The sequence below is a fragment of the Gnatocerus cornutus genome, chromosome 8 (assembly GCF_029298725.1).
Source record: "Gnatocerus cornutus isolate USDA-ARS CGAHR chromosome 8, icGnaCorn1.1, whole genome shotgun sequence".
NCBI classification, from domain to species: domain Eukaryota; kingdom Metazoa; phylum Arthropoda; class Insecta; order Coleoptera; family Tenebrionidae; genus Gnatocerus; species Gnatocerus cornutus.
This window is the reverse complement of record NC_142240.1, coordinates 12,978,331-13,005,923: the sequence shown is the minus strand read 5'-3', so window position 1 is coordinate 13,005,923 and position 27,593 is coordinate 12,978,331. Positions and strand designations below refer to the sequence as shown.

The 27,593-nt window shown below is 35.9% G+C and overlaps 4 protein-coding genes across 11 annotated transcripts; 2 read left to right on the top strand and 2 right to left on the bottom strand.

Annotated features, from left to right (window-relative positions):
* Positions 1-3: 3 nt before the first annotated feature.
* LOC148169967 (uncharacterized) lies at positions 4-17,129 on the bottom strand. 5 transcript variants are annotated; one of them, XM_088044064.1, is made up of 13 exons: positions 16,976-17,129; positions 7,557-9,254; positions 7,384-7,506; positions 6,887-7,198; positions 6,699-6,836; positions 5,935-6,075; positions 3,952-5,880; positions 3,262-3,621; positions 3,108-3,212; positions 1,968-2,762; positions 913-1,920; positions 717-849; positions 360-450 (listed from the first exon to the last, which is right to left on the bottom strand). In XM_088044064.1, exons 1-12 carry the CDS (start codon positions 17,039-17,041, stop codon positions 736-738), a joined length of 6,789 nt encoding a protein of 2,262 aa, XP_087900190.1. In that variant the 5' UTR covers positions 17,042-17,129; the 3' UTR covers positions 360-450; positions 717-735. The 5 variants fall into 5 exon arrangements, with proteins under 5 accessions (XP_087900192.1, XP_087900190.1, XP_087900194.1 ...); XM_088044068.1 differs by having other exon boundaries at positions 4,060-5,880; XM_088044069.1 differs by having other exon boundaries at positions 4,801-5,880.
* A 3,095-nt stretch (positions 17,130-20,224) lies between these two features.
* LOC148169966 (uncharacterized) lies at positions 20,225-24,493 on the top strand. 3 transcript variants are annotated; one of them, XM_088043801.1, is made up of 9 exons: positions 20,225-20,314; positions 21,736-22,093; positions 22,140-22,292; positions 22,337-22,948; positions 22,995-23,151; positions 23,198-23,414; positions 23,461-23,750; positions 23,804-24,106; positions 24,151-24,493. In XM_088043801.1, exons 2-9 carry the CDS (start codon positions 21,747-21,749, stop codon positions 24,241-24,243), a joined length of 2,172 nt encoding a protein of 723 aa, XP_087899927.1. In that variant the 5' UTR covers positions 20,225-20,314; positions 21,736-21,746; the 3' UTR covers positions 24,244-24,493. The 3 variants fall into 3 exon arrangements, with proteins under 3 accessions (XP_087899927.1, XP_087899928.1, XP_087899926.1); XM_088043802.1 differs by having other exon boundaries at positions 20,233-20,314; positions 21,739-22,093; XM_088043800.1 differs by lacking the exon at positions 20,225-20,314 and adding an exon at positions 20,523-20,583 and having other exon boundaries at positions 21,739-22,093.
* On the top strand, positions 24,370-25,362 carry cnir (cornichon-like protein). Its single transcript, XM_088043806.1, has 4 exons — positions 24,370-24,450; positions 24,514-24,810; positions 24,876-25,198; positions 25,249-25,362. Exons 2-4 carry the CDS (start codon positions 24,733-24,735, stop codon positions 25,313-25,315), a joined length of 468 nt encoding a protein of 155 aa, XP_087899932.1. The 5' UTR covers positions 24,370-24,450; positions 24,514-24,732; the 3' UTR covers positions 25,316-25,362.
* On the bottom strand, positions 25,352-27,533 carry eEF1gamma (elongation factor 1-gamma). 2 transcript variants are annotated; one of them, XM_088043804.1, is made up of 7 exons: positions 27,423-27,533; positions 27,155-27,304; positions 26,885-27,100; positions 26,392-26,689; positions 26,298-26,342; positions 25,784-26,247; positions 25,352-25,632 (listed from the first exon to the last, which is right to left on the bottom strand). In XM_088043804.1, exons 1-7 carry the CDS (start codon positions 27,432-27,434, stop codon positions 25,477-25,479), a joined length of 1,341 nt encoding a protein of 446 aa, XP_087899930.1. In that variant the 5' UTR covers positions 27,435-27,533; the 3' UTR covers positions 25,352-25,476. The 2 variants fall into 2 exon arrangements, with proteins under 2 accessions (XP_087899930.1, XP_087899931.1); XM_088043805.1 differs by lacking the exon at positions 26,298-26,342.
* Between the last annotated feature and the right edge of the window lie 60 nt (positions 27,534-27,593).

The following is a 27,593-nucleotide window of genomic DNA, read 5'->3' as shown; positions in this document are numbered from 1 at the left end:
CAATTTTTTACTACTCCTTTTTATTATTTATTATTAAGATATTTACAAGGTAATGTTAAAATGCAGTTACGGGGCTACAATAAAAATAACAATAATTTACAAGACTTATATACACAGAAGCGAAAATAAAATAAATTTTTGGAGTATTTTTCATCAGCTGGTCGCCTAAAATTATGACTAAACTTAACTACAACAAAATAAAAACAATAGGAAAATTTATCACGTCGTTTCAATTGACTATTAACATTCCCATCTAGCATTGTCTTTCGTGCGATGTAACAAATAAAGTGAAAAACTTAAATGCAAATTAATACAATAAATAAGTAACAGTTAAATTATAGCACATAATCTTCATCCTGGTCTTGAAGAAGTGTTTGAGGAGACTTGCATCAGAGATCCTACCATGCGAGATCCGGTACCGACCAAGGATTGGAATGAAGTAGCAGCACCCTATAAAACAATCAATCATAAAAATACGGTTTTATATCAATATTACAATGAAATTAGAATGGAATTTGTTGCTCCAAGGTTCAGTCAAAGAAAATAGGTCACAGAAGAGATGCGAATATCCTTGGAGCGAACAACGTAAGAAAAACAAAGAGTAAAGTATAGCATTCCAGAGATTTGCTCTTCTTACTACAAGAGATGATCACAGACATGCAATGATTGTAAGTCAATGAATGAGTTATTTTTCGTGCGCATGCTGCGAAATTTACCATTCTGTAATTTAATATCCTAACTAGTCGCGCTAACGTTTGATAAATTTGATAACACAGAACTAGAACCGAAATAATTTCTCAAATTTGAGGAACCACTCGCAAAGAGTCTTGTAAACTGTTGAGCTGCATCCTGTAAACATAATTGTCATAATTGTCAATGTGTCGTAAAAAACGCTCCGAGTTCGATGCCTACCTGCAATGCAGTTCCCAAAAACGAAGATATGGCTCTTGTCACATTTACTGCGGCAGAGACGAGTTGTCCACGAACCATGGTACCATCATCTTCAATACCAGGAATTGGTCGCAATCGAACTGGTGGTAAAGTGACTCTCGGTTTGGTTGTCGTGGTAAAATCTTCTTCAGCAATACTGTTGCTGACACTTAGAGGGATCGCCGTGGTGGATTTTGCGACTCTACTCTTACTCTTACCCTTCCTCTTGGAAGTTGTCATGGGAGTAGTTTCTCTCGAGGTCGTTCCAGAATTTCCTGACGACGTTACTTTGACTCCTTCTTCAGAGTTTATCAAACTCTGGAGACTCTTGATCGATGAAAAATCCAACTCTTTCGAATTATTGGGATCTTTCTGGATAGTCTCTAATTGTTTGATCAACTTCTGGATGTCTCGTTGCGACAAAGAACTAACAATATTTTGACGTGGCGGTGGTGTCACAACTGGAGTTAAATGCGTGGGTTGATGTGTCAACAGCTCATCATGACTTTCCGTGGATTTAGGTTTAGGTTTAGGTTTCGGTTTAGACTTAGTTTTAGGCTTTGGTCGCTTCGTCGTTGGAGGAGCCAAAACATTCAGAAGCCAATTCAGACTTGACATGAGAGGACCCGGTCGTCTTGTCGTAGTCTTGGGTTTCTTAGTCGTCGTGGTCAAACTATACACATCTTCAAGAACTTTCGGGGTGGTGGGACCAATTCCCTGTTCTTTAAGTAGCGCGGCGATGATGGCATCGTCGCTTTTACCATACTCCGACGTGATAGTTGAAGGAGTTGCAATACTGAGCTGCTTCAAAAGATCTTCAATGTTATGTGGATTCTCCGCGGATATCTTCTTAGCTTGACGGTTTGTTTCTTCAGGAGGAGGAGTCGTGGTCTTCTGTCTCTCCTTATCGCGTTCAACCGCCAGAGCAATCACTTTGTTGGCCAATTCGTTCTTTTCAGTTGTTGGTTTTGCGTTCGAATTAGCAAAGTTCTAAAAAAGCGGAGTTAGAATAAATAAGAAATGTTTGGGCGGGTTACCAGATTGGTCAAGAAAGACAGTTGTCGGAGAAGCGCGGCTTGTTCCATCTCCAATTGGGCTAAAGTCTGAAGATCTTTCTTTTGTTGATCCGTCAGTTGCCTCAGTCTTTTCGTAGCGCTAGTTGTAGTTGTCGGTTCAGTAGTGGTACTTCCTCTGGTATTCCTAGACCTGAATGTTGTCGTGGTAAAAACTGTCGTCGTCGTCGGTTCAGTTGTCGTGGTTGTTGGTGGAGTACCACGTCTTCTTGAGTTTCTTATAGTGGTACTAACAGGTAGAGTTGTTAGCGGCTCAGACGTCGTTCTAACCGGTCGTCTAGTACTACTGGCAGAAACTAAATCACCAGGAGTATTTATTTCAACTATTGGAGTCGATTGAATGCTGTTCGATATCGGCGTTACTATAGTAAACGGTGCTTCAGTAGTAACCCTCCTTGGTCTCAGAGTAGAAATCAGAGTAGTCAAAAACTGTGGTAAGAAAGTAGTTGTTGGAAAACCAGTAGTTGTTCGCAGAGTTGAAGTAGCTGGTTGCGATAGTGGTAGTACTGTTGTACCTCTAGTTCTTATAAAACTAGCAACAGTACTAGGAGGAATTGTTGTAGTCGGAAAATACGTTGTTGTAGGTGGTAAGAAAGTCGTGGTAGTCGTATACAAAGGCGTTGAAGTTCTTCTAGGTGCATAAGTTGTTGTTTTTGGTTGCTGAGTTGTTGTTGTTGTTGTTGGAGGAGTTGTTGATGGCTCGTCTAAAATTCTGTTAGAAAGAGTTGGAGAGGGCAAAGTTGTCGAAACCAAATTTCTCTGAAAAAATTACAAAGTCAGTGATAATGGGACGATAAAATTAATTGTTAAATTATTGGGTGGAAAGTGATTATGATTACGACCTTCCCATCTCATTTATTCTGCGATTAAACTAATTAGTTGTTACATAACTAGTCATTTAGTCCAGTGCTAATTTTATGCGGTTAAAAAAACGATAAAGTTATCGAAATTCATTTTAAATTGTAAGTTTAATGGTTCGAACATTAACAAAGCTAATTAATAATTACTAATTGAGATCACACAGTTTAGCTTTGAGGTCATTTTTTAATTGTACCGGAACTAATAAATTAGCCCTTTTAGTCTGTTAATTGTAATGATTCTTGCCTCTTCAGCGTTTTCAAATGTGTACGTTGAAGTAGTCACTGGTTTCCATCGAAAAATTACATTCTTTTCGTAGTTTAGCTCGTCGGTATTTAACACTCTATTGGTCTAACAAAAGTACTTAATTTAAACATCCTAAACGATAACAGAATCTTACCTTTGGATCGACGTCAAGAGTCTGGACTTTACTAAGATCGGAGATATTTATAATGCTGTTAAAAGCTTTGACTGTTCTTCCATTTAAGATTTCCGACAAAGTGGGAAGAGTAGCAGTGGGTGCGGTGCTAGACGTTGTAGTTCCCGGCGTTGTAGAAGTTGCTGGAGCTGTGGTACTACTACTACTAGTGCTTGTAGTTGTGCTACTTTCAGTTGTTGTGCTACTAGGACTACTAACTGATAATGGATTTGCTCGAACTGAAGGAACAGTACTACTGGATGTAGTTCCATTGGTTGCGTTATTTACACTACTAATAGACAAGGGGTTTGCTTCGAATGGTGGTACTGTATTTTGGTCAACCTACAAAAAACAGGTTTTGTTTTTTCAGGATTTGACTGTGTTTATCAAACCCTGCATTGATGGTAAAGTTAATGGCGTGTGATTGTTAAACTTGAACAGAAAAAATAAAGAACTATGTTTGGAAGTTCTTTATTTTTTAAGTCACCTGAGCTTCCATTATTTACGTTAGTTGTGCATTTTCTACAACACAAGCGTGCAAAATTAAGACACTTACAAGCTATGGTATGTACATACATACAACATAAATACAACTGCTGAGATCAGGTGACCTGTGGAATATGAAACAAGCGGCGAAAGCCCAAGTACCCAAAAGTTATTGACAATGAATACCGTTTGAAGATTTTTATTTTCCGGTTGGCTGCCCTGGTCAGGTGTTACTTGGTTACTGGTTATTTCCGGTAAGGGTGGAGGATTTTCGCGTGTATCGAATCCGCTTACCCTTATGATAGGTTCCATTGGAACAAGGGTACCATTGGGGAATTTTCTCACTATAGTATTGTTAGGGTACACGCCGACAATTAGGAAAGGTGTCTCTTTATTCGGGAAGCTACTCGGTCGCTTGCGTAAGACAGTATTGTTATTTAAGACGGCGAAGATGAAGTAGTCTTTAGTTCGATTGGTTTCGATTGAATTTTGCACGGAATCTTCAACTATAGCCAAAAGACGCCCAGAACGTCCCGACGCTTTTGTGGTGATATTAGTCGATGGACTGACAGTGCTAGTTTGATTAGACTTTACTGAAGAATCAGTTGTGTCAATGATGTTAGAAGAAATGTCTTGAGTTGTGTTATTGTCGGCAGTGGAATCAGTAGTTGGAACTACAGTGGTGGCAGTACCGGGAGCCAATGTGGTACTGCCAGCTTCATCAGGAGGTGTTGTCGTACCACCCGTCGTAACTGAAGATAGTGTGCCACTAGGAGTCACTGAAGTTGTCATCATATCAGATAAGTTATTTTCGGTACTATCAGTACCAGCGACACGACTCGCTAGAGTCACACTAGGTTGAGATGTTGTGGTACCAACAGAAATAGTAGTTTGAGTGGGAATTGTGCTTGGAGTTGTCGACTCTGGAGAATTAGCTCTACCGGAAATTGTTACAGAAGAGCTCGGAATATCGACAGGTGTTATAGCATTAGAGATGTCATTAGCGGAGAAAACAGACACACTGCCTGGACTTACTTCAAAATTGACTAAAGCTGGTATTGTTGAAGGAAACGCGAAGTTTGTTTCTGTGTCAGTGTTAAAATCTGTCGGCGGTAAAGTGGAGCTGATTGGTATCGAAAAATCAACAGAAGATGTTGTTGAGTCTGCTCCCGAGCTTGTTGAAGATTCAAATTGTTGTCTTACAAACAGAGGAAGTGCTCCGATGTCGTTAGAAAAATCATCACGACCAGTACTCGTTGGAACTTGAGTTGATGTAAGTGTTGGTGAACTTGATGTTGGAACGGGGTTTGTGGTGACGGCTTCACCAGCAGAAACCGTCGAAATTTCCGGTGTTGATGTAGGTGCAAATGTTGTCAGTGTAGTGTATGTTGGGGTAGTCGTGTATTTGACCGTCGGCAGCTTAGCTCTTGAGTTCAGTGCTACGTTTGATGATGGACTTGTAAACAGTTGAGTTGTGGTTTCAGTTGTCGTCGTTGGTTCTGTTGTTGTGGTAGTTGTTGCAGTGTTTGCACTACTCCCAAGTACATAATTGGTGGTTTTCGGTGTAACAACAACTAATGGGTGTGGACTTGGCGTCGTCAAAGTGTTGAGTAGAGCTAACAACTTATCTATCGTGCGTTTTTGCAAAATTTGGTCATTGGAAATCTGATCTAACAAATACAGAGGATTCACAGAAGTGCTGATTGGTGCAGTAAGCGTAGATTTAGTCACTCTAGTGATAGGTGTGGTGGACGGAAAACTAATCGTATTAAAATTGGTACCTACTTGTTTAGATTTTAAATGTTTAGTGTCCGTACTATTATCAGCTTGGATAGCCGACAAAGAACTGAGAATTCTTTCGATGATGGTTGTAGGTTTTTCACTAGTCACTGTCACGATGGGGATTTTTTGGGTGGTTTGAGTTTTGTCAAGTTTAGTCGATTTTTTCGTGGCTAATTTTAGAATGGCCGATTGTTTTGTTGGACTTTCTGATGCGGGAGTCGTTAGTCTAGTCAAGTCGGGAACTTCAGTCGTGGAAATGGCTGTTATGGAATTTATGATTCTCTCTATTATAGAGACGGGTTTTTCCGTAGTCTTGGTTTGGGAATCCGGTACCTTAAGGAAGAAATTTTCAGTTTTTTTGAATTGTTGCGTGTTTAGCCAATTTACCAAAGGACTAGGCTTGTCAGTCGAGGAAGCGAGGTATTCTCCGCTAACGAGATTCGCTGAAGGTACCGTATTCACAGGGTCATCGAAACTGATTACCTCCACTCCCAAATCTTTATCTTGGTATGCAACTGATGATTTTACCTGCAAAGTTTCGAGATTAAACCCTGGGGAATAGGACGGAACACCATGGTCCATGGTTAATTATCAGCAAACAGCGTGCAAATCCTTGTATTTACATACCTTCTTGAAAAATAAAAACAAAAATCCTGTTTGTGATGCTTTTATTATAAAATGTAGTGTTTATAAATGTATAAAAAAATAAAATAGTACACCTCTTCTTAAAGCTATCTTAAGTAGAAATGATACAAGTTACGTGTATTATATTTATACTTTTATTACTGGCTTAGCTCACTGGGAATGAAGAAGAGGTAGGTGAAAACTGATTGAAATAAGTTAGGGCCAGATAAGTATAAATATCTGTACATGTACTTACAGATACTTAGAACCCACACCTGTGATATAATCTAGTGTTATAAGTAATGTAGAAGAAGAGTGGAAGCAGGTGATGAAGCAGTGAAGACACTTCTCAGTTTAAGCGTGAGAAAGACCAATTGTACTCTATATTTTCTTCTTCTGGCCAAACATATTCCTTAGGCAAAGATAAAGTTAGAATGGGTGCGAAAAGTTGATTAATAATGATGTGATTTAAGTCAAGGTGTACTATTTCTTGTCAAGGATCACATTGTGTCAATCCACTAACTTACCGAAGTCGTCGGTGGAGTAATGGTCGGAATGGTTGGTAAATAAGCCGGAGCATTGGTGCTCGTTCGAATGGCACCTCTTGAAGAGGCGTCGTTGCGATATCTCGAACTGTATCGATTCGATTTTTTCGGAGTCGGAATCTAGAGCAATTTTTATTATCATTCTAATGTCTAAACAATTTCACTTTTACCTGGGCCGTTGTACTTTTGTTCTTTATGAAACTTTCCTTAGTTTTTCTGCTACTGTAAAGACCTCTTGGTGGTTTCGGCGAGAAACCCCTACTTGGTTTCACTGGATTGCTACTCGTGACTTCTGGTTCGTTGTTAAATTTCGCATGAAATCGATGGTCCGGAGTCGTGGATGTCGAAACAGTCGCGGTAGACCTGTTAAATTTATTTTTTCGCGGAGACCGAGTGGTTTTCTCTGTACTTTGCGACAATCGGCGTCTTGGAGTCGGTCGCACGGATTTCGAAGGTTCCAACTCATTTTCGAAGTCTTCAAGCTAATTTCAAGAGAAATAAATATGACGGGATAAAAAACCTGTTGCAACGTAGTACTTACTTTATTAATCAAGCGTTCATTCGTATTAAACTAGTTTTACTAAACCACTTTCTCTTTTTAAAAGTTGTTACGTTAACGCAAGGGTCAGGCTAAACTACACAATTGATAACATAACATTCATTTTACCTGTCGAATTGCTTCCGATGTTACAACTGGTGTTGTTGAACTAGACGAAGAGACCACGACCTTCTCGGTACTCTTCGTGACTGCTGGAGATGCAGTCGTTAGATGTTGCGGCGACCTTGACTCCTAAAACATCGCCAGGTCATTGTTACTATTATTCGTAAAACAATGCTTACTTTTTTCTGCTTCTTGGCTTGAATTAACGCCTTGAATGGCTCGGGATAATTATCTGATTCTTCGATGTCTTCTTCCGAACTTGAGAGATTCGATTTCGCTTTTCTGGTAACTGTCGAATTCACCTCTGACTTTTTTGTTCCTCGAGAAACCGATTTCGGCAGCTCGACTTTCGCACGTCCAGGTTTACTTCGGGTTATTGTTCTCTTTGAAGTAACTTCAGTGATTTCCGAAATTACCGATTCTCTTATTATTGGTTTACTTGGTTTACTTTGCTGGACGTTTGATTTAGTGCTAAGTACAATAGGTTTACTAGTGGTGGTTGTTCGAGTTGTACGAACCGTTGTCGATGGTTTGTAAGTTTTGACCGTTGATTTTGCCGTTGGTTTGTAAGTTTTGACCGTTGATTTTGCCGTTGGTTTCGTTGTACGACTCGAAACTCTACTTCTTCTTTTGATGGTAGCCTCAGTTCTAGTTTCTACAACCACGGACTCTTTTGGAGCTTGCGACGCCACTTTAACGTCGTTCTCAGTAGCACTCGTCTCCACTTCTTCCGCTGAATTCAAGTTGCGACGTCTTGAAACGAACTTTCTTACAGGACGAACCGTTTTTGTCTCCCGTTCAAACAACGGGAGAACTTCTAGTTTTTGTTCATCTATAACTGGAGGGATCTCTCTAGAGCGAGATCTGGAACGACTTCTGATAGTTGTCGTATCAACAGATTTTCTACTGGTAAATCTGCGGGCTTGGGGTAGATCAACGGGAACTCTTTCTGGTACTTTCGGTTCTTCTACTCTCCTCGCAGTTGGTATTCTTCGACCGTTACGCAACCGCGAAGGTACTTCTACAGTTTCTGCCGAAGCAACAAGTGATGCCCGAGTTCTTGGTTCGATGTGACGTGCCCGTGGTGGTTCGGCAACTTCAGGAGCCGCAGGAGGAGCTCTGGTTCGCGGTTCATTCCGAACACGCGCTGGTTGTTCTGTGCTTGGTCGTATTTCAGTATTCACCTCTGGTCGTCGTCTCGAGGCTCTGTTATAACTAACTCTAGCCGGAGGTGCGACGGAGTTCTGTTCTTCAGGTCGTCTCGTTGGTCTTCCTCTTGTACGGACCCTCGAAGAAGCAGCTGTAGCCGGAGCGCTATTACTGTTACTTCGGAACCTTCCATTACTTCTGTGCGTCGTCCTCGTCGTCAACGGCGTTGTGGTTTCTACCACACGACTAATTTCATTGTCAATTCTTGTAAATTCACCCGAAGTTATCTCAGATGAAGCAGGTTCTAGATTTGCGGGTAAAGTCGAAGACAGCGAAATAGACGAAGACGTCGTATCAAGAAAATCACCACCGATACTCCTGACAATCTCATCAAAGTTCTCCGTGGTCGATGGTTGGAATAAAGTGTTGGACGGCGGCACATTTAGCGCCTCATACTTCGTCTCTGTCAGTACTTTCGTTTTGCTGGTCCTTCTGAACGCGTCTGGAGCAACCTCGTCAACGACTTCATCAACTTCGTATGATTTTCTCGCAGGAATGATTTCTGCATGACTTTCCGGTCGTCTCCTCGAGACAAGTCGACGAGTGATTGGTTCAGAGCGTCTTGGTAACTCTTCGAGTTGCGGAGAGTCGGAGGTTACTGTAAATCTTGCTCTACCTCGTCTCGCTGATCTGGGTTGCGGATCGTTTTCAGATAAGAGTTCAGAGTTCTGCAACGACAAGGATTGTTACTTGACCATTGAAATAAGGTCATGTTAACAAAGAGTTGCAATGAGTCCTTCAATAAGTTGCAAATAGAAAAGAAAGTTACACCGTTAATTTATTGAGTTCACGCATTTTCTCTCTGTATAAGATCGCATCAGGAAGAGGTTGGGTGGAGGTGCAACACCCATGTCGGAAAGTGGGAGAGAAGCGCCCACAATTTCCCTTATGTGACTAATTATCGTAACGGTTTCCGAATTCTTCCTCGTAATGAATACCTTGAAGAAAATTTTAATTCTGCTGATTACCAGCCTTGGATTTTTATTTCTGTGAGTGCAATTAAATTACCAAATGAGTGCCTACCACAAATTGAAAAAATAATACTCGAGCATATGTGAAAGACAGACAGATTACCTTGTACCCGCCTTTAAATGTCAACGAGTTTTGTTTATTATTCCGGTATGATGAAGAAATAAATTGGAGGAGCAAAAAACAGGATTTTTCGGTGCTCGAGAGCAGTGTCTTGAACAAAGAGCAAATACTATTATCATTCGCCAGAAAGCATAAAATTGGCAATGTTAAAAATCCACGCCAACCACTTATCGAGTCACTGCGTGGAAAGAAACTGAATTTAGTGTCGTAAAATTCGGACTTGATTAGTCAGCTAACCTTTTAATCGGATCTTAGCTAAATACCATTTGAGATAATAATCTAGAATTTCCAATGGGTTTGTCGCCTGATTACAACACAGTTCTAGTTCCTAGTGAAACAATGATGGTCTAATTGTGGTTCATCTTTCAAGTTTTATAATTGCGGCAATTTGCACGTAATCATTTGAAGTTTTAATTGACATTACCGCACATGCTTCCAATTGTGAAAGTCTTCTTTTTTTGTTAAAAACTCCAAAGACACCGTGAAAGTTACCGCGTCTATCGATATTTTGCAAGTACTAGATATGCTTTTTGAAACACCTTTATGCAAAATTCAATTTCCTTAATTAAAATTATCAAGACGTTACATAATCGTACCTTTAATTGACCAGATTAAGAATAATTAAGTCACTTTCTACATTTGTGGCCACTCATAAAATCGGCTGATTGATGATTTGCTTTTATTTATAGTGATTTAAAGGACAGGATAACCGATCAGTATGACTTTCGGATGTGAAGCAACCACTTAATTGTTTACTTTAATTAAACTTTTCAAAACTGTGACAGTTTCGCAAGTTGGGAAACCAATTTTCTTGCCGGACACAGTTTCATAAATCAGTCGTAATTAATGGAGTCGAGTAATTTTATAAAATAACAAGGTAAAATCGAAAGTAAATCAAATCTCGTCTGATTTTTGAGGGTGGAATTAAATGTCAAGGAAGCACCAAATGTGCAATTAAGGGCAACAGATTTTTCGACTACCGACGCAATGACTCAGTTCAAGTAGGTGCGAATCTGCATAAAACGACATTTACATTTATGGGGATCTGAAGCCTTGGTGCATCTTCCAGTGTAATTATATAAATAAATTAAAATTAATAACTCGGACAGCAATGAAAGTGAAAGTCCCGTTATAACTTAAAATTCTTATTAATACCATAAATTATATTCTAAGCGCTTATAGTGGCCTGATTTTCTGTCAGATTTTTGATATCTCAAAGAAACGAACACAAGGATGAGCACGTTCGTAGTGCAGAGTAAATTACACTAGTTAAGTAACATGACCATTATGAGGACGTGCGCTGATGGATAAAAGTTAATTAAATGTAAATGTAAAGACTAAAGTGGTCAAATAAATCGCATGACTATGAGGAATGTTGCAATTCTAATTATTATTAATGTGAGCATATTACACTGAAATACATTAAGCATTAAGGTGGCAATAGAATTGCTAAAATTTAGGCGGAAAATGAAGAAATACGAGAAGAAATTCATGTCATGTAAAACTGCAATTATTTAGAAATGTGGTTCATGTACTCATGTAATAAACACGTGCGTTTGTTTAAATAAAAACGGACTAATAAGATTGTTATGTAGATAAATTAAAAGTTACACAATTTTCATAGTTGTAACGAATGTGAAAAATAAACATATCCCGAATTAAAAAAATTGATATTTCCAATTTACAATGTAAATCTATTTCGGTAGATACTTTTTCCGGAATTTTTAGAGTTTCATATCTCCGGAACTACGATGGATCGAAAGATGATTCTCACTCAGTTTTTAATAAGGAATCTATTTCGGTCGATATCTCGCTTATTTGCAAGCAAATTTAAGTTAACGCTCATTTTACGCAGAATTTCACACAGAATCCAAAACTGTGCAAATTTTTAACGTGCTTCAACAAATAACTGAATTAGAAGCGTTTGAAGTTTTGGGTTGTCGCCAGAGAGCAAAAATTTTGAAGCTCCGGAATGTTTAGTGCTCGATACCTCCAGAACTACGACAGATAGAAAAATGAGGTTTGCGTCATTGTTTTTCTCGCGCTTTTTCAGATACTTTTTTTGATTTTGATCTTGGATTCAAGAATTTACTTTTTTTCAGATTTAAAAAATCAATTTCGACGGACGAAAATTCAATTATTTCAACTTTTAATGTAAATCCATTTCGATCTGTTCAAGAAGTACTTGTAAAGAGTTGCGTAATTCTCGTAGTAAATAGCAGTGAATGTGAGAAACAAAAGAAATTATCGTCTGTTAATTTCCATGTTAACCGTTAACTGTTTTAAATTAAATCAGTTCCAAACGATTAGACTAGGTACAAGAAATCTGATTTTAAATGAAATCATTGTTTTTAATCACAGAAATCACCTTTTAAATTATACATAAAAAATTCTTGGAATAAAATATTATAGAGCTGTTAAACGATTGTCTTTGTGTAGTAAAAGGTCAACAACTAAAATCCACGACCCGGTTTTCATTTTTAATTGTCTAGATGAATGCCATTTATTTTTGTTAAAGGATAACATCTAATTTCATTACATCAGGTAACATTTCAAAATTGATATTTAAGTCATTTTTCTTCAAAGGTTCATTTAGTAAAGAGCTAATGCTTGAAAAGTTGATGATCATTGATGAACCTTTCAGATCTAGGGCATTTGCTGCTGAAAGTGCACAAATCTTCTTATTTTGTAAAAGTTCTTTTTCATTTATACTTACGACACCATAAAACCGTTAATTTTGTACCATAAACCGACGGTGAAACCATTTTTACACCATAATAAACGTCTGTAATCTTCGCTTCAAAATTATCCGGAGACCTTTCGTCTTGTAAATTCTATTAATCGAATCATAATCGTAAAGTTGCGTTAAAATTACTGCCAGGTCTACATAAATACAGAGTAAAGCCACAACTTCCCTTTACCTTAAGATAAGGATTTTGTTACATAATAAAGTTTAATAGTTTAAACCATTTACTACTTTTCTGTTATTTAAAAGAAGTTTGTCGTGCGACTACTAAAAATTGCAAAATGGAAAATTCCCTGATCAAAATTAGATTAAAAAAATTATATTATAATGTCTATCTTACGGGTGTGTTTAAAATCTAATTATGTTTTTTTCTTCATTAGAAGCATTTCTGTTAATTGGTTTTTTGTCTACAAAAATTTACAGCAACTCTTGATAAGTAAATATGACTAGAATACTAATTGAACTGACATTTCAAGAACCTACACGCTTCAATTAATTTAGCAATTTTTAATTACCTACTTATTTTGGCAACAAGTTCGTAAAAATTCTTGTTTGTAGACTAGTCATTGTGCTTGTTTTTTTCAGCATTGCTTGGCATTTCACAACAACATTTTGTTTATGTTTCATTGCTACACAACAAAATATCAAATTTTGTATCTATTAAAAATGATTTGCATAGGTTAATCTGTCGCTTTAAAAGATTAAATTTTTGATTGTGTTTATGTAAATACTCCAGCTTTCAATTGGGTTTAATTAAACCGGTCACGACAACGCCCTTTATTGTTTAAAAATTACTTATATCGTGTGCTTAATTAAACACTACGGTCCTGCATAATGTAACAGTGGTTTTTAAAAATTTTCTAAAGCGAGATAAGGTGTTATTCGGTATTTCACGCTTCATTGCCTTGTCTAAAAATGGTCATTTTTGTTCCAATGAGTGGTTTCAAAGTGAAAACTTTGATGCGACAATAGTTATAGATAGAGTTAATGTGAAAAGAGATTTTAATGATATGACTTTTACCCTCGTTATACGCACTGTTTCATTTTCTTTTAAATGACACAGGATTATGAACGAATCCCAGGAATTACGATAAAAAATTCACAGCTTTGAGCCAATTAGTCTAGAGCCAAGGTCGCAAATTAGAATGCAGTACCTTTCAATTATTATAAACAACGGTTATTGATATGTGATTTCCAATAACAGCTACTTCTCAAGAGGCAAGTTTTTTCTTGTTTACCCACGACCAAGTTTTCTAAAATTCCGATTCTGCTTCCGAATTCTGGTTGCGTATCATTTCTTTGTAATTAAATCAGAAGTCATCATTTATGAAATCAGTGAAAGTTAATTTATCCATATTTAAATTGTAGCAGTAAACCAACTGTAAAATTTTAACAAATATTGCTACAAACTGCTGGATCCGTATCAGTCCGAACCCCGCCTTTCATTCGTCCTTCAGATTCAAATCATTTATGTAAACCTAAATGTGTAACCAGTTTTTAAACAGTCATATTAAAATTCGCTTTGTTGCCGACCAAGAAAGCGACACCAGCAGAAAAATCTCCGGAGAAACGAAGAGAAATTTACAAATGCTAAATGTGAAATAATTTACTAAAATGCGTGTTAATGCTAATCATAAACAACGGAAATAAACAAAGAAAGTAACCAGCATTTTCCGTATAAGCGATTTATTACATCCTCCAAAGTTTGTTTAAATTAATGGAAAAAATTGGGTTACATCGTAATGTTATCGCATGCATATTAAATAAGCTTTCGAATTATGCCAAATTGTGCTGTTTTACGGTTGCTGCTGCGAGACATTTTCGACTGCCTAATTTCTGTTTAATGAGTATTTCGTGCTATCTTCAGGCGGTCGCAATTCTTCAGATTAATTTACAAGCTGCGGGATTGAAGCTCGGAATTTTATGTAATAATAAAACGTGTGATGGGCCATCAGATTTAATAATTAATTCGTTTGGGTCTTCAGGTTCTTTCTAATAATTCCCATCTTTGAGTAGAGCACAATTGTAAAAGTATTACCGCATTCCATGAATTATTTTATCTTTAATTGGTAATTAATTTCTAATCAGTTAGGTAATTACATTTCGTACCAATAAGGTTCCTTGGAAAATAAAATTGTCCAAAACTCGGTTTTAATTTGTTATTAGCAACTCCAACCACAAAATCTCTGAGCGAAAACATTGAAATGAAACGCATTTCTTGCTCTCAGAAAAAGTCAATTTGTTTATTAAAATGTGAAATAATGTTACGGACAATTACATATTGAACATATTATTATATTTACAATACAAAGAATACTTTCTCTTAATCACCTTCCGGTTATGTAGATGATATTCACAGTGCACCTGAAATTGAAAGCACAAAAGTTGTCCGTCTAATTTGGTAATAAAGAGTTTTCACGTTTAGGCAGAAACTAATTTTTATTACTACGAAGTGTTGAAGGTATCCCACGCTCAACGAGTTTAATTTATTGTCTGATTTTAAGCGTTTCTAAATTCGTATATCTTGTTATGTAAGGTGCATGGATGCAAATAAAGTTGAAAGTCAAGGAAAATGGGTATAATGTCAATTTTATGGTTTGGTTTATCTATACAAAAATTTGGAAATACAGAAAATGTAGGTTTATGTAATAGAGCCGAGCTTGGAGTTACTTTCCAAATCAATATGATTCCTGCTAAGTGAGGAAATTGAGACAATTTCTTATTACTAGTATAAAGTGATGGACATTTAAATATTTGCAAATTAAATTTAAATCATTATCTTTACTCTCACTGAAAACAAACTTCTGTATTATTCAGTCTTTCTTTATTTGTTCATCAAGATTTTTAGCTGCTTTTTCTTTCGATGTGTATTTAGATCTTTGATTTTTATGTCCTTTTCTGCGCTTTTTATATCTTAAAATTTGCTTTTATTATTTCTTTCTTATGTTTTATTTGTGTTGGGTTGTTGCGATTGTAATCGATGCTTGTGGCGATCGTTTTTTAATACCTTTCGATTATTCAGTCGTTTTCAATGCTTCAGATTCTCTTTTATTGTGGTTTCTATTCACTTTGACAATGCTCTATCGTATCTCTTAAACAACTTATTCTGTATTAACGACTGAACTTTTCTTTACGTCTTTATAAATTTCGAAAAATCATAATTCGTCGAGATATTTATTTATATTCAATTACGATTTGTCTATTGTATGAACAAACAACCATTAAAAAATTAATTGTAATTAACATCTATAGATAAATCTGAGAATACAGAAGAATACATGATAAGCAAATTTTACAGTCATGTGGCTTAAAATTTAATTCTGTCAGAATTCCAGCGATTTATTAATTTTTTATTAAAACAATTTTGGCGTCAAAAATTGTAAGAAGTTTCGAATCTAATCTCTTCGATTGGATTAACACGTTTTATCAATATAATCACGAATAAAACCACATTATCTGATTCTTGGAAACATAAAATTTAAAAAAATGTAATTAAGCAGCCTTTCAGCGTTTTGTTCAGATAATTGGTGACCTTTACATTGCAACAGAAACTATAATTAGTGATCGAAACAAATTACCGATAAAGATTACAGACAATAATGAACCAATCGACCAATTTATTCAGGTGTAAGATAAAATTGGCACCCATTATAACACCTAATTGTACCACAAGGTCATCTTGTAACTATCTTTTGTATTACGATTGACTTTCATTCTATTTAGGTACTGTCTCTTTGAGTACTTTAGAGAGGCAAAAATTAATTCAAGTCGCTTCCAAAAACATGTTAAACGACATTACACCAAGGTCATCTGGTGAAGTTTCAAATAACCAACTGAAAGCTTAAGAGAAATACTTCAATGACTAATTGAAATAAATTTTTTGACGAGGAAAATGTACATTAAGTAATTTCACGATGAATAGACAAACGGAAGATAAATCAGTTACAGCTGCTTTCGAAGAAAGAAATCACTTCTTTAGGAATCAATTTTACCATATGGTAACAAGGTAAACTTCCGCTCTAAGTAATATTCTAGAGTAAAAGTTACCTATACGTGTCGTGCAACGTAATATCCAATTAACGTAATTTTTAATGATTAGGGGTCTCTACAAGTCTATCATTCTTTAAATAACGTTACGTTGTTCAGTTACGTTTTCAGTGGTCAAACTTTGCGGTACTTTTTGCGATTCATTGAATACGGTTCCTTAAAATAACTCGTAACCGATATTATGTAAATCACATTCTATTGGGTTATTTACATAAAGGTGTTACACTTTTGATGTTTTGCGACCTAGACGATTGGAAAAACCTTGATGAAAAACCTCAAATCTGACATTTGATCATTTGAAAGTGAAATTATAAGATTAGAAAATACGAACAAGTTGATTCAAAATTGAAAGTTGTCATATTGTTCCACTAGAAATTCACTTTTATATAAAACTAGGTTCCTTATGTGATGCCACTTGACTCTATCATAATAAAATTATTCTCTAAAACCTCCAAATAAGTAGTGAAAGCTGACGTAACGAAACAAAAAAATATCTCCACTTACCACTGATCTCCTCTGAGCATCGACGCTGAGAAGAAAAACAAAAACTAGTAAACAATAAAACTTCATTTTGCACTATTATCAACTTATTTCACGTATGGCATTGAAAAAATGGTGGATGCGCCGGATTCAGCGCATCTCAAGACGCAGTCAAAGGTCACCACTCGGTACAGAACTACAAGAACATCGCGCCAAACGCCGGGTAACGCACTGAGACTGTGAATGAGTAAATTTTGTTGTAAGAATCCAAAAAAAACTGTATCACCGGTTTCCCTCTCACCTGCTGGTGGCCAGTAACGGCCTTTCTCCTTCTGCAAAGGCTGCTGGCGGACACCTCCCCCTCTAGGTTTGTCGCGTTCACTTGGTCACATTGCATGCTCATGTTGCGTTGAAAACGCATGGAAATTCGGTACGGAAAGAAAATGAAGAATGCGAACATCGAGTAGGAAATGATAGGAACCGATCACGATATTAATTAAAAAGGAAACAGGAAATTGAAAACCAGGGCAAAAGATTGATGGAAAAGATAGACAGGATGTTGCTGATTACGGAAAATCAAATCGATTGGGTAATCGAGCAAAGTTGAACGACAAAATCTTAAGAGAAATCAAAACGGGGTTCGCCATATCACACTTTCAAATTTGAGTTGAATTTATGCAATCAATGCACTCTAATGCAACGTCAGCCCACACTTAACATTTCCAGTAAAAGTGCCCCTGTCTTGAGATCCTGCTCATGTTTATTCCGCTTTGTTTTGGAGTATTTTAGTGGATAACATTGACATTTTAGACTACTTTATCATTGTCTTGTGACAGATTTGCCTTCCTATATTCAAATACTCGTTATTTGGGTCAAACTCCCGTGTCACAAGCTCAATTTCCTGCGAGTGCAAAACTTTATTTATGTAGACACAAAGTAATAAATTGTTTGCTAGAGTTATTTATTGCACAAACTGAGCCTTTCACCATCAATTGCCGAAAAGTTTACGTTTCAACGATTGATTGTTAATTGTTAGTTAACTCAACTTAATTTTATGAAGTAATTAAGTTCCCAAATAAACTAAAAAAATATAAATCTATTAATTAATAACTTCACGTCTTGAGGCAAAATTACTTAAAAATCTCACATATTAATCTAATTTTTTGACAACCAACCTTGGTCAAAATCCATTTTTTATCATCGCAGCTCCAGATCTCTTCATATAAATCGCCTTTCGAAAGGTCGAACAATGAACAATTAGTTTATTACTACACGAAATCATTTAGACCAAATTCGGATGAGGCAATCATGAGGAAGTTCAAGTTCTTAACAAAAGAATGTGGGAAGATCCGTCACTTTCGTCGTGTTAATAACCACCTAATCATTTTAGTAATAATTCAGAAATGCATTATTATGTAAGAGCTGGTAAAATTTGAAGTAGTTAGGCGTGGTTGGAGAAAATTCGAAACGGGTTCGATTTTGGGTCGTTTACTTCGTAATGTATAACAGCTAAAGATCTACCAGATCAAAAGGTTAGAGGTGTGCGATGTTAGTTCCTCAAACTTTCTTTTTTGAATGTGGTAGACATGTGGAGATAAACAAATATGTGGGGAACCTTTAAATTAAATTTATTAGCAACTCTTAGCGATATTATGTTTCTTTATTGGAAATAAACTTGTCTGCATAGTGTCTCTCGAAAAAAAAGTAGTCGTTGGCGTAGAAAAAGAGCAACACTATAAATCTTTAATATTGCACTATTATTACAGTTTTAATGTTCCACAGTTTTTATAAATGTGTGGCTGTAGGGTTCTAAAATCTAAAATGTCATGGCCCGAAATTACAAAATCAAAAAACCGAAGAAGTGAAAACCAAATTGGCTCACAAGTTAGAAGGATGATAAAATAAGAAGTGAATGGTTTTGTCCGTTTTGCATCGCAGCGTATTGTGATTCTTGAAGGTCGATTTAGATGAATGTTGCAATTCTAATTAATACTACTATTAAATGCAACATTCTGCACATATTACTAGCTCATGAAATAGTATCTTCGTCGTTAAAACTGGCAATTAAACTTAACTTTATTTCCTTTGGAAGAATTTTAGAACATGTACTCGTTGGAAATTTTCGGATCGAATCAATGACGTATGTAATCATTTACCTATTAGAATGTAATTTCATTAATATTGCCCTAAAACAAGAAAGGTATGCTAAAAACTGTTATAAGGTAAACATAAAAAATTCCAAAATATCAAAATAAATGTTCGACCATGTAACATTTTTTTGAAGTCCTTATAAATAGGTAAGTAAGATCTGTATGACCTGAAAAGTATTTGGAAAAAGTAGTTTTATTATTTCTCATTTATATTGCTTCATTCTTTGTGATTTTTACTCAGGAAGATTCTCCTGATACGTCCTCCTTGTAATGAAAGATAAATAGAAGCGTTCTCAAAATAAATCGGTATCAAAAGAAGTCACCTTCTTATCTATCAAAGATCTAGATAATCGTGTAAAAAGAATTTAAACTTTCCTCTCGGACGTGCGTTGTTCCGGCACAAGAAAATGAAAAAATTCTTATCGTGATCTTAAACCTCAAAGTTATGTCATTCAACCAAGCATTGTTATTAAACCGCTATGCAACATGCAGTTAGTTATAATAACCACGACTATGTAGATAGATAAATCAATATTATAATAAATTAAACGCATTATTACACTTTCCATTTCTGCAATTACAGACTAAAATAATTGGTTGTTTCTATCGCTGCTGGAAAGTTATACAAGAACAACTCAATAGAAAAATACAACCACCTAGAAATTTTATTATTTTATTCTTGACAATCAACAAAGAGAATGTCCGAATCAACTATACGCTTATAAAATTTCAACAAAACATTTAGGTCAACAGAATGAAATTGAAAGTGAAGGAACTTGGGTATTATAGATTGAAAATGTAAATGAATGTGTGTATGATAAAAACGGTGAAATATCCGCACTTGTACAACTTTCTAATATGTTTTTAATCGGGAATTTTACTGAACTAATTTTAAATTGTTTGGCGGGCAAAAAAACTGGTTTCTTTTTTAAAAATCAAGCCCACCAACTAAAGTCACTAGTTAAGTAGCGCCACCTATGTGTATAGTAATACAGAAACCTGTAACCGCTGATAACAACAGGTACTTCAAAATTTTCCATTCATTTCCGTTTTCGTTCTTGTAATTTGCACTGTGTTAAGATTGCGCTGGTGCTCTTTTTGTGTCACATGCGACTATTACGCTTTCCAACGGCTGCGAATTGTTTACTTACGTCAAAATTGGAACACTAAAGTCGCCACCATTAATTCCCAAACTTTAAAAATTGAGTTGCTGGTAAGTGATTATAACCTCACTTTTGATTTGTTTCAGGGAAAATTGTCTGTTTTTATGAATTTAACGATATGTCATCATGATTTGAATCTTGAACTTAGGTCGAATTAGATGCTGTTAAAATGTATTTTTCTTTCTTGTATGCGGAGGCATATGGAATTTTTTGTTATTAACAAAGTTGATAATTACTACGTGAAAGTCCACAACGTGGCGTCTTCTGAAGACTTTCTTACCCCACCCAGTGATAACAAGTGCATTCAAAATGTTTCAAGGTCATTGTTTTTTTTTTTTGAAAGTTTATACCGTCTGTCTAAAAAGCATTTCAAAGCGCCCATGATCTTTGCTTGTCTGGATTCAAAATCTTACTTTTGATTAAGCGCTGGAAATTTTCTTCTAAAGAAGGAGTTATTAACCGTAATTTTTGATCCTAGATTTGTTCAAGTGTTTATATAACGTTTAGTTGTTATTGCCAAGTTTCATAAAGATTTGAACAATTTACACTTCGTTTTTTTATCTCTTAAATGTTTTTTCTGAAATACTTGCCTATCTTTTTACAACTTGAGAGTTTTTAATGTGTTTCTCTGAAAATTATCCGCTAAGCTGAAGGTATAAAAGCGGGTAAAAACTTCCTGCAAATAAACCAAGCTTATGTGGATTTATAGCCGTTTGTTATCATTAAATCAATATATCAATGCACGATAAAGAGTTGACGCAAAAAATGATTATGAACGATTGTAGCGTTTCTTTGTACACTTAACTTTTGATTCTTATTTCTTTACATTCATTTTTCTTTGACGGTTTTAAATTTCGTGCCGATACATGCTAACATTAAATTTGATTTGATTTTTCAAAATTTCATGATTAAATTACTGTATAATTACTACTCAAGCTATTTGCATTGATGAGATTCCAAATTAGGTTTCGATTTCAGACTGTCATTGTACACAAATTATGCAATTTTTATTATTGTCGTTTTATAACTCACAAATTGTTCCATTATGTTCGTAATTGCGTGTCAGTCATATACAAATTTATCGTTTTTAAAATGGAAATTTATAAACAAATTTATTTATCAGATGCGAAATGATTACATAGTATCATTTAATTCAGTTTAATGTGTTTACAAACAGTTTCTTTTTAATTATTATACTTTTACAAAACTTATCTTATATACTTTGTAACCGGTTTTTTATCTTTATGTCGTTCGTGAGTAATTTTCACACCTAAAAGAGTACAAAATGTTTTCTCGGCATTTTCTTGTAATCGCATGGAATTTTATCAGCATTAAAATTACGTCATCGTCGATAATTAATTGGTCATAATTAACACGAATTTTTATGTATCTCTGATCTAAATCTCTAATAATTACCTGCTAACTTCGTCTAAATTGGATGTTTTTGTTTAACCATTCTCACATCTTTCAGCAGAAGAAAAAATGGATTTAGGCGTTTTAAAGGGTCCCGCGGAACTTTTAGCATCGAAAGTCAAAGCTTTCAAAAACTGCCTAGACCTAGCCACAGAATGTTTGACCAACAAAGACTACATGAATGCAGAAATGATCTACGGCGGAATTTTGGCCGACTTACACAAAGATTGCATTGTTGAAGCTTTGAACCTCAACGATCTCGATCTTTTTTCACTTCATAGTTGTTTTGCCTACTCTTCAATTGGTGCGGACTACAAGTCAGAACAAGCTCTTGTAATATTAAACTCCATTCACAAACCAATCAAATTACCACTAGTGCCTTATTTGAAAGCTTTCGTACACATATCAAACGATCGGTAAGGTAAAAAAACGCAAAATCGTGATCTAACGTCGTGTTTTTAGATTGTCTTTCGCCCACGACGAATTGCAATGTTGTCAAAGTCTTCTGAATAAAGGATACAACTTCAAACCGAACAGTATTTTGAATGAAGAGATAATACCTGAAATAAACGACGATTTTTTGAAATTGAAAATAAACGGATTGAAGTTTGCATGGTGAGTTTCATAACTGCACTGTTTGTCCTCATTTCAATTTATAGTGAACTTCTAAAGGCTAAGGAAGATGATAAAGAAATGAAGAAGGGTTTCAAAGAAAACTGGTTGAAAATAGGAAAATTATGCGAAGTTGACTTCTCCCCTCTTTCCAAAAAGGAGGAAAAACAAAAGGAAAAAGTAGAAAAACCACGCAAGGAAACAAATGAGGAAAAACGCGAAAGAATTACGAAAGCCGTTCAGAATCATACCAAAGGAGCTATTAAAAAAACACAAGGCTCGCAAAGTAAAACAGAAATAGCAACTCAAACAATAACACCCAAAAAAGTGCACGCTTCTGTGCAGACCGTTGAAAAAGAAATGAATAAACAATTACTTAGCGCTGTTTTAGACATTAAAAACAAAATGAGCAACATGCAGAGCAAAAAAGATACAGAAATTAAACAATTACAGAAAAAAAATAACGAACTTAGTGAAAAACTATTAGCGCGGGACACCAAACGACAAGAAAAGTCCACCGAGTTTGAATTTTTGAAAGAACAGTTTGTAGTTTTAGAAAAGAAGTATGAACAGTCTCAGAAACATGTAGAAGTTCTTCAAAAATTATTAATCGAACAACTCCAACAAAAATATAACATGCAAAAAAATATTTACCAATTGTGAGTATTCATGGTTGATTGCAATTGTTTTTAATACCCTTTTTAGGTTTGAGGAAAAATGTGATTATAAAATCATCTATTTGTCTGATATTCAAAAATATTTACATCCGGCTGATAAACCGACACCAGACGAATGTAAACAAGAAGTGGCAATGTGGAAGACTACTCTTAATAAAATAACTGGGGCAAAAAGAGATTTTGAGGTAAGATCGGTCAAAATGTTTACTCCCTTCTAATGTAGAAATCTAGGCGTATTATAGAACCGTTGACGAACAAATTGTTGCCAAAAAATATTCCATGATAAAAACGAATGAATGGCCAGGAATTATGAATATTCCCAATGACATTCAAGATATTATCTACAGGAATTTCAAAATTATAATGGCACAAAGCAAGAGTCTGTACAATATCACTTTCCCCAATGGTGGTATCCAGTTCGGGAATCAAGGAGGATACAGGGAAAATGGTAATAAGAGGTCTAACATTGTGTTTGTGGTCATTGTTGGTTTTAGAACAAAATCCGAACCATTTTGGGAATAACTACAATACTTACAAAGAGGATGGTAGAACCACAGGTTCGCCAAGTTTCCACCCCAAATTCCATCCTCCACTGAATGGTATGAAAAACTATCAGTACATTGTTCCCAATAACCCCCAATATCAATATAATGGTCAACGCGCACAACAATCACAATCATCTCAAAGCGCCCAAAATCAGAGTCAACCGCAACAAATCAATAAGAAAGTGCCATCACCAATACCAACACCAAATGAAAGTGTTAGCACCTATAAATCAGAACAGGTACTCGAAAGACGCTGTTGATAACTTTTTGTAACACCCTCACTCATTTTCAGGACTTGCTAAAGTTCCTTCAAAGTAATTTTAGGGATTTAGGCGAAGTTGAACTACAAGAAATTACGTGCCATGTGCGCGATAATCTAAACGGAGGTTCTCTGATAGGTCTTCCTAGGAAAGTTCTAATAGAAGAGATCAAAAAAGCGATTAAAAAGAGCGCGGGGGCTAAATCCATTTGGAGTAGTGTTTCAAAGACACAGTGGCATAACGATCACTCTGATAGCAAGTGTTGTATTTGTTTTGAGGATTATGATGGCAGCACAAGTCATAGTCTTCCATGTCAGCATGAATTCCATAAAAAGGTAAGAGAACGAAATTGAAGCTGGAAACTGACGCTTGTTTTTAGTGTATTACAAACTGGTTGAAGCGACAAAGTGCATGTCCAGTTTGTAGAGTTCATGCTGTTATTGACGAAGAATATCCACCATTGAAAGTATAATTTTAATGGATTTATTGTTGCGTTTTTGTTTTTTATATAACCCCTTTGACGAAATGTTTTTTATGTTCTTAGCATTTTTTATTATAATACGTTATCTAAGAATTGTTACATTCTCGCTAATCATAACATGTTATGGAGTATGTAATGATTGATTTGTGTTTTTTCAGTTAATATTGTATTCATTATTTTCGTTGCTATTAATTACAGGTATGCTATGAGTTATTTTAGAGGTAATAAAAATTAACCAAAACGTTCGTGTTTTTATTTTAGGAACCATCTAGCAGACAATCCCATTAAAAAGACCCGAAGGTTATTTAAATTTTTGTTATTTTAAATTTTGGCGCACCTGTGTGTAAATCAACTGCGCATGCGCGGCACGAAATCTCGCTCTGTCATTTCTGCTACTTTTTGTTGTCAGTCTCCTAACCTCATCAAAAATGCAAAAGTTTTAAGCGAATCTCTCGAAATACGTAAAGTACACCCCAAAACATGATTTTATCCGATCCGTTGCTTTTTGCCTTCTCTCTTTTGAACACAGGAGCAGTATTATTTCTTCTCGTCTACTTTGTATCCTTTGTAAACAAATTGGTTAAGTGCAAATTTAACTTGTTGTTTTCTTTAACTGTTCTCAGGTTATTACATTATCTGATTTAGAATGTGACTATTTAAATGCACAAGAGTGTTGTTCGAAGCTGAATCAGTGGAGCCTCCCGAAATTGATAGCCCACGGATTTTTATCATTTCTTTTTTTAATTCATGGGCACTGGTTTTTGGTCATTTTAAACCTCCCCATGGCTCTGTGGATGTGTTATGAGCTTACAACAGTCCCCAGTGGTAATTTAGGAATTTATGATCCTACAGAAATTCACAACAGGGGGCAATTAAAGAAGCACATGAGAGACTGCATGATTTATTTAGGGTATTATCTCGTATTTTTCTTCGCGTATTTATATTGGTAAGCTATAAATAATTCACTAATTGCGTAATACCACTTTTTATTTTTAGCATGATTGTAGCACTGCTGAAAGGTGACCCAATCAACAGAGATGATCACTTTGAAGTTGAAACATAATCCACGGATTTTTAATTTATTGAAATAAAACACAAATACATTTAAAAGCCTTTTATTTGAAAGAAAACAGTCAGGATTAAAGAACCCACAAACATTAGAACAATGATTTAATTTAAATTATCAAAATGACACGGTTATAAAAAAGACATTAAATAAGGGCTTTACTTGAAAATTTTTCCTTGGTTGAACTTTCTTCCTTTTTTGTCGGTGCCACTCCACGAAAAGTACTGGGCGACGAGCTTCTTGGTTTCTTCGGATTTTGCGTCCAGTTTCTTCCAGTCGTAGGACTCGTAGTCGATCTGCCAGTCGGGGCTCAACTGAAAAAAGATTTTGTTTTATTAGCCAGTACGTGACGTTTGCGTTACACGCCTACATGTTGATAACTTTAATTTTAGCACCCCTAAAACTGCGGGGCGGGAAATTTCAAAAAATTTTGACGCCGATGTTTCATAGTAAAAATTTACTTACCGGAAATGCGAGCTCGTGGCCTCTCCACACCCAAATCCCGGAAATGGAGCTGTTATTGTCTTCTCCAAATAGACACACTGACGCAAAGGCTTGCTTGCGCATTTTGTCTAATCTCTGATACATTCCAGTGATCAGATTGCAGCTCATAAATACTTTAGCGAGTTCCTCCGGATATTTGTATTCTCCATACCAAATGGAATAATTTTCTGGATCAAACTTCTCCCAAAAGTAGGGAATGGATTTGGCCTCATCTTCGTTAGAATAAAACCGTTTAAAGTCATCCATGTTGAAAGTTCCTTTAGGCATAGAATCAAAAGGATCTTTAGATTTAGGTTCGGCGGCGAGAAGTTCATCTGTAGCGTCCAAATCTTCAGCAGGTTCCTTTTCCTTTTTCGGTGTTTCTTTCTTTTGTTGTTGCTGCTGTTGCTTCTTGTCTTTCTTGTCATCCTTCTTCTTATTTTTACCTGTTGAAAAAAAGAAATTAGAATCCAAAGTCGACACCAGCCCCACTTACTTTTTTTCTTATTATTCTTCTCCGAAACATTACTATTATTAGCAGCTTGTAAAGTTAGTTTTGTTAGACATGAGTGGTTTTAAAAGGGACTTACCTTCATTACCTCCTGGTGGGGCAGTGAACGGTTGCGCAACTTTGTTTAAGAATTGCACCTGACCCAAAACAGCCTTGAATTGAGGTTGGTTGACCAGAGTGGTGAACCATCTGTTGACATTAACAAAGGGCTTTCTGTAATCTGGGTCAAACGCGTATTTGTACAGGTTCAAAAGGTTGCACGCTATTACAATGTCAGCTAGAGTAATGCGTTCCCCAACTAGATAAGTACGAGTAAGCAAATGGCTATCTAGGATGTTGAGGGCAAGTTTCATGTCTTCCTTTGCTCTAGTGTATGCCTACAAAAGAAAAGAACGACTGAAGATGACGTTGATAAAATGGCGAAACTGTGGTAGTTACAGCTACATTTTGAGTTGAATTTCTCAGGAGTTGTAGGTAACTGCGTTACTTTTCCTCTTTGTGTTACAAATCAGTTAATTGAGAATAACTGATTTGCCTTTGATAGAGGTTTGTCTGAATTCACAGGCACTTACCTCTTCAGCTGTAGGACTCTTCTTAATTACTCCTAAGATGGGAAATACCCAAGCACAACCAGCTGGTAGAATCTCTGATTCTCCAAAGCCCACCCATTGCAAAACTTGGGCTCTTTCATACTCTGTCTTGCCTCTCAGCTGTTCATTAGCTACATAATAAGCTATAGCGTTACTATCTTGCAGACATTTACCGTCGTTTGACTCAAAAGCTGGTACCTACAGAACTGTCAGTGTGACTTAACCTTAAAACTTCTCCTTTTTCCGGCTTACCTTTCCACTGGGAAATTTCTTTAGAAAATCCTTAGTTTTGTTGGTTTCCCCAAACACGAAATTGGGGCTTAATTTCACATTTGCGTTTGAGTATTGGGCTGCGATTAGTGCCTTTGAAGCACGGAAATTGTCGTTATAGGAGTAAAGTGTCTGCAAAAATAAAAACATACATGTTAAAAATTATGCACCATCGGGGCAAATCTCGCCATAAAAAGGGTAGATTATGTTATTATTATGAGATAATTGTAAAAATATCGTAAATACTCACTCCAGCAGCCATTGCTCGTACGGATTTTACAGAAAAGGACTAGGAAAGATTTTGACAGGTGTTTAGGGAATTTCGTGTTGCAACCCAGATGACGTGTATGGTGATTTTGCGCGAAAAAAAGTTTTACAGCTTTTAATCCACGAATGATGTTCTAACTACCCTCAAATGTTA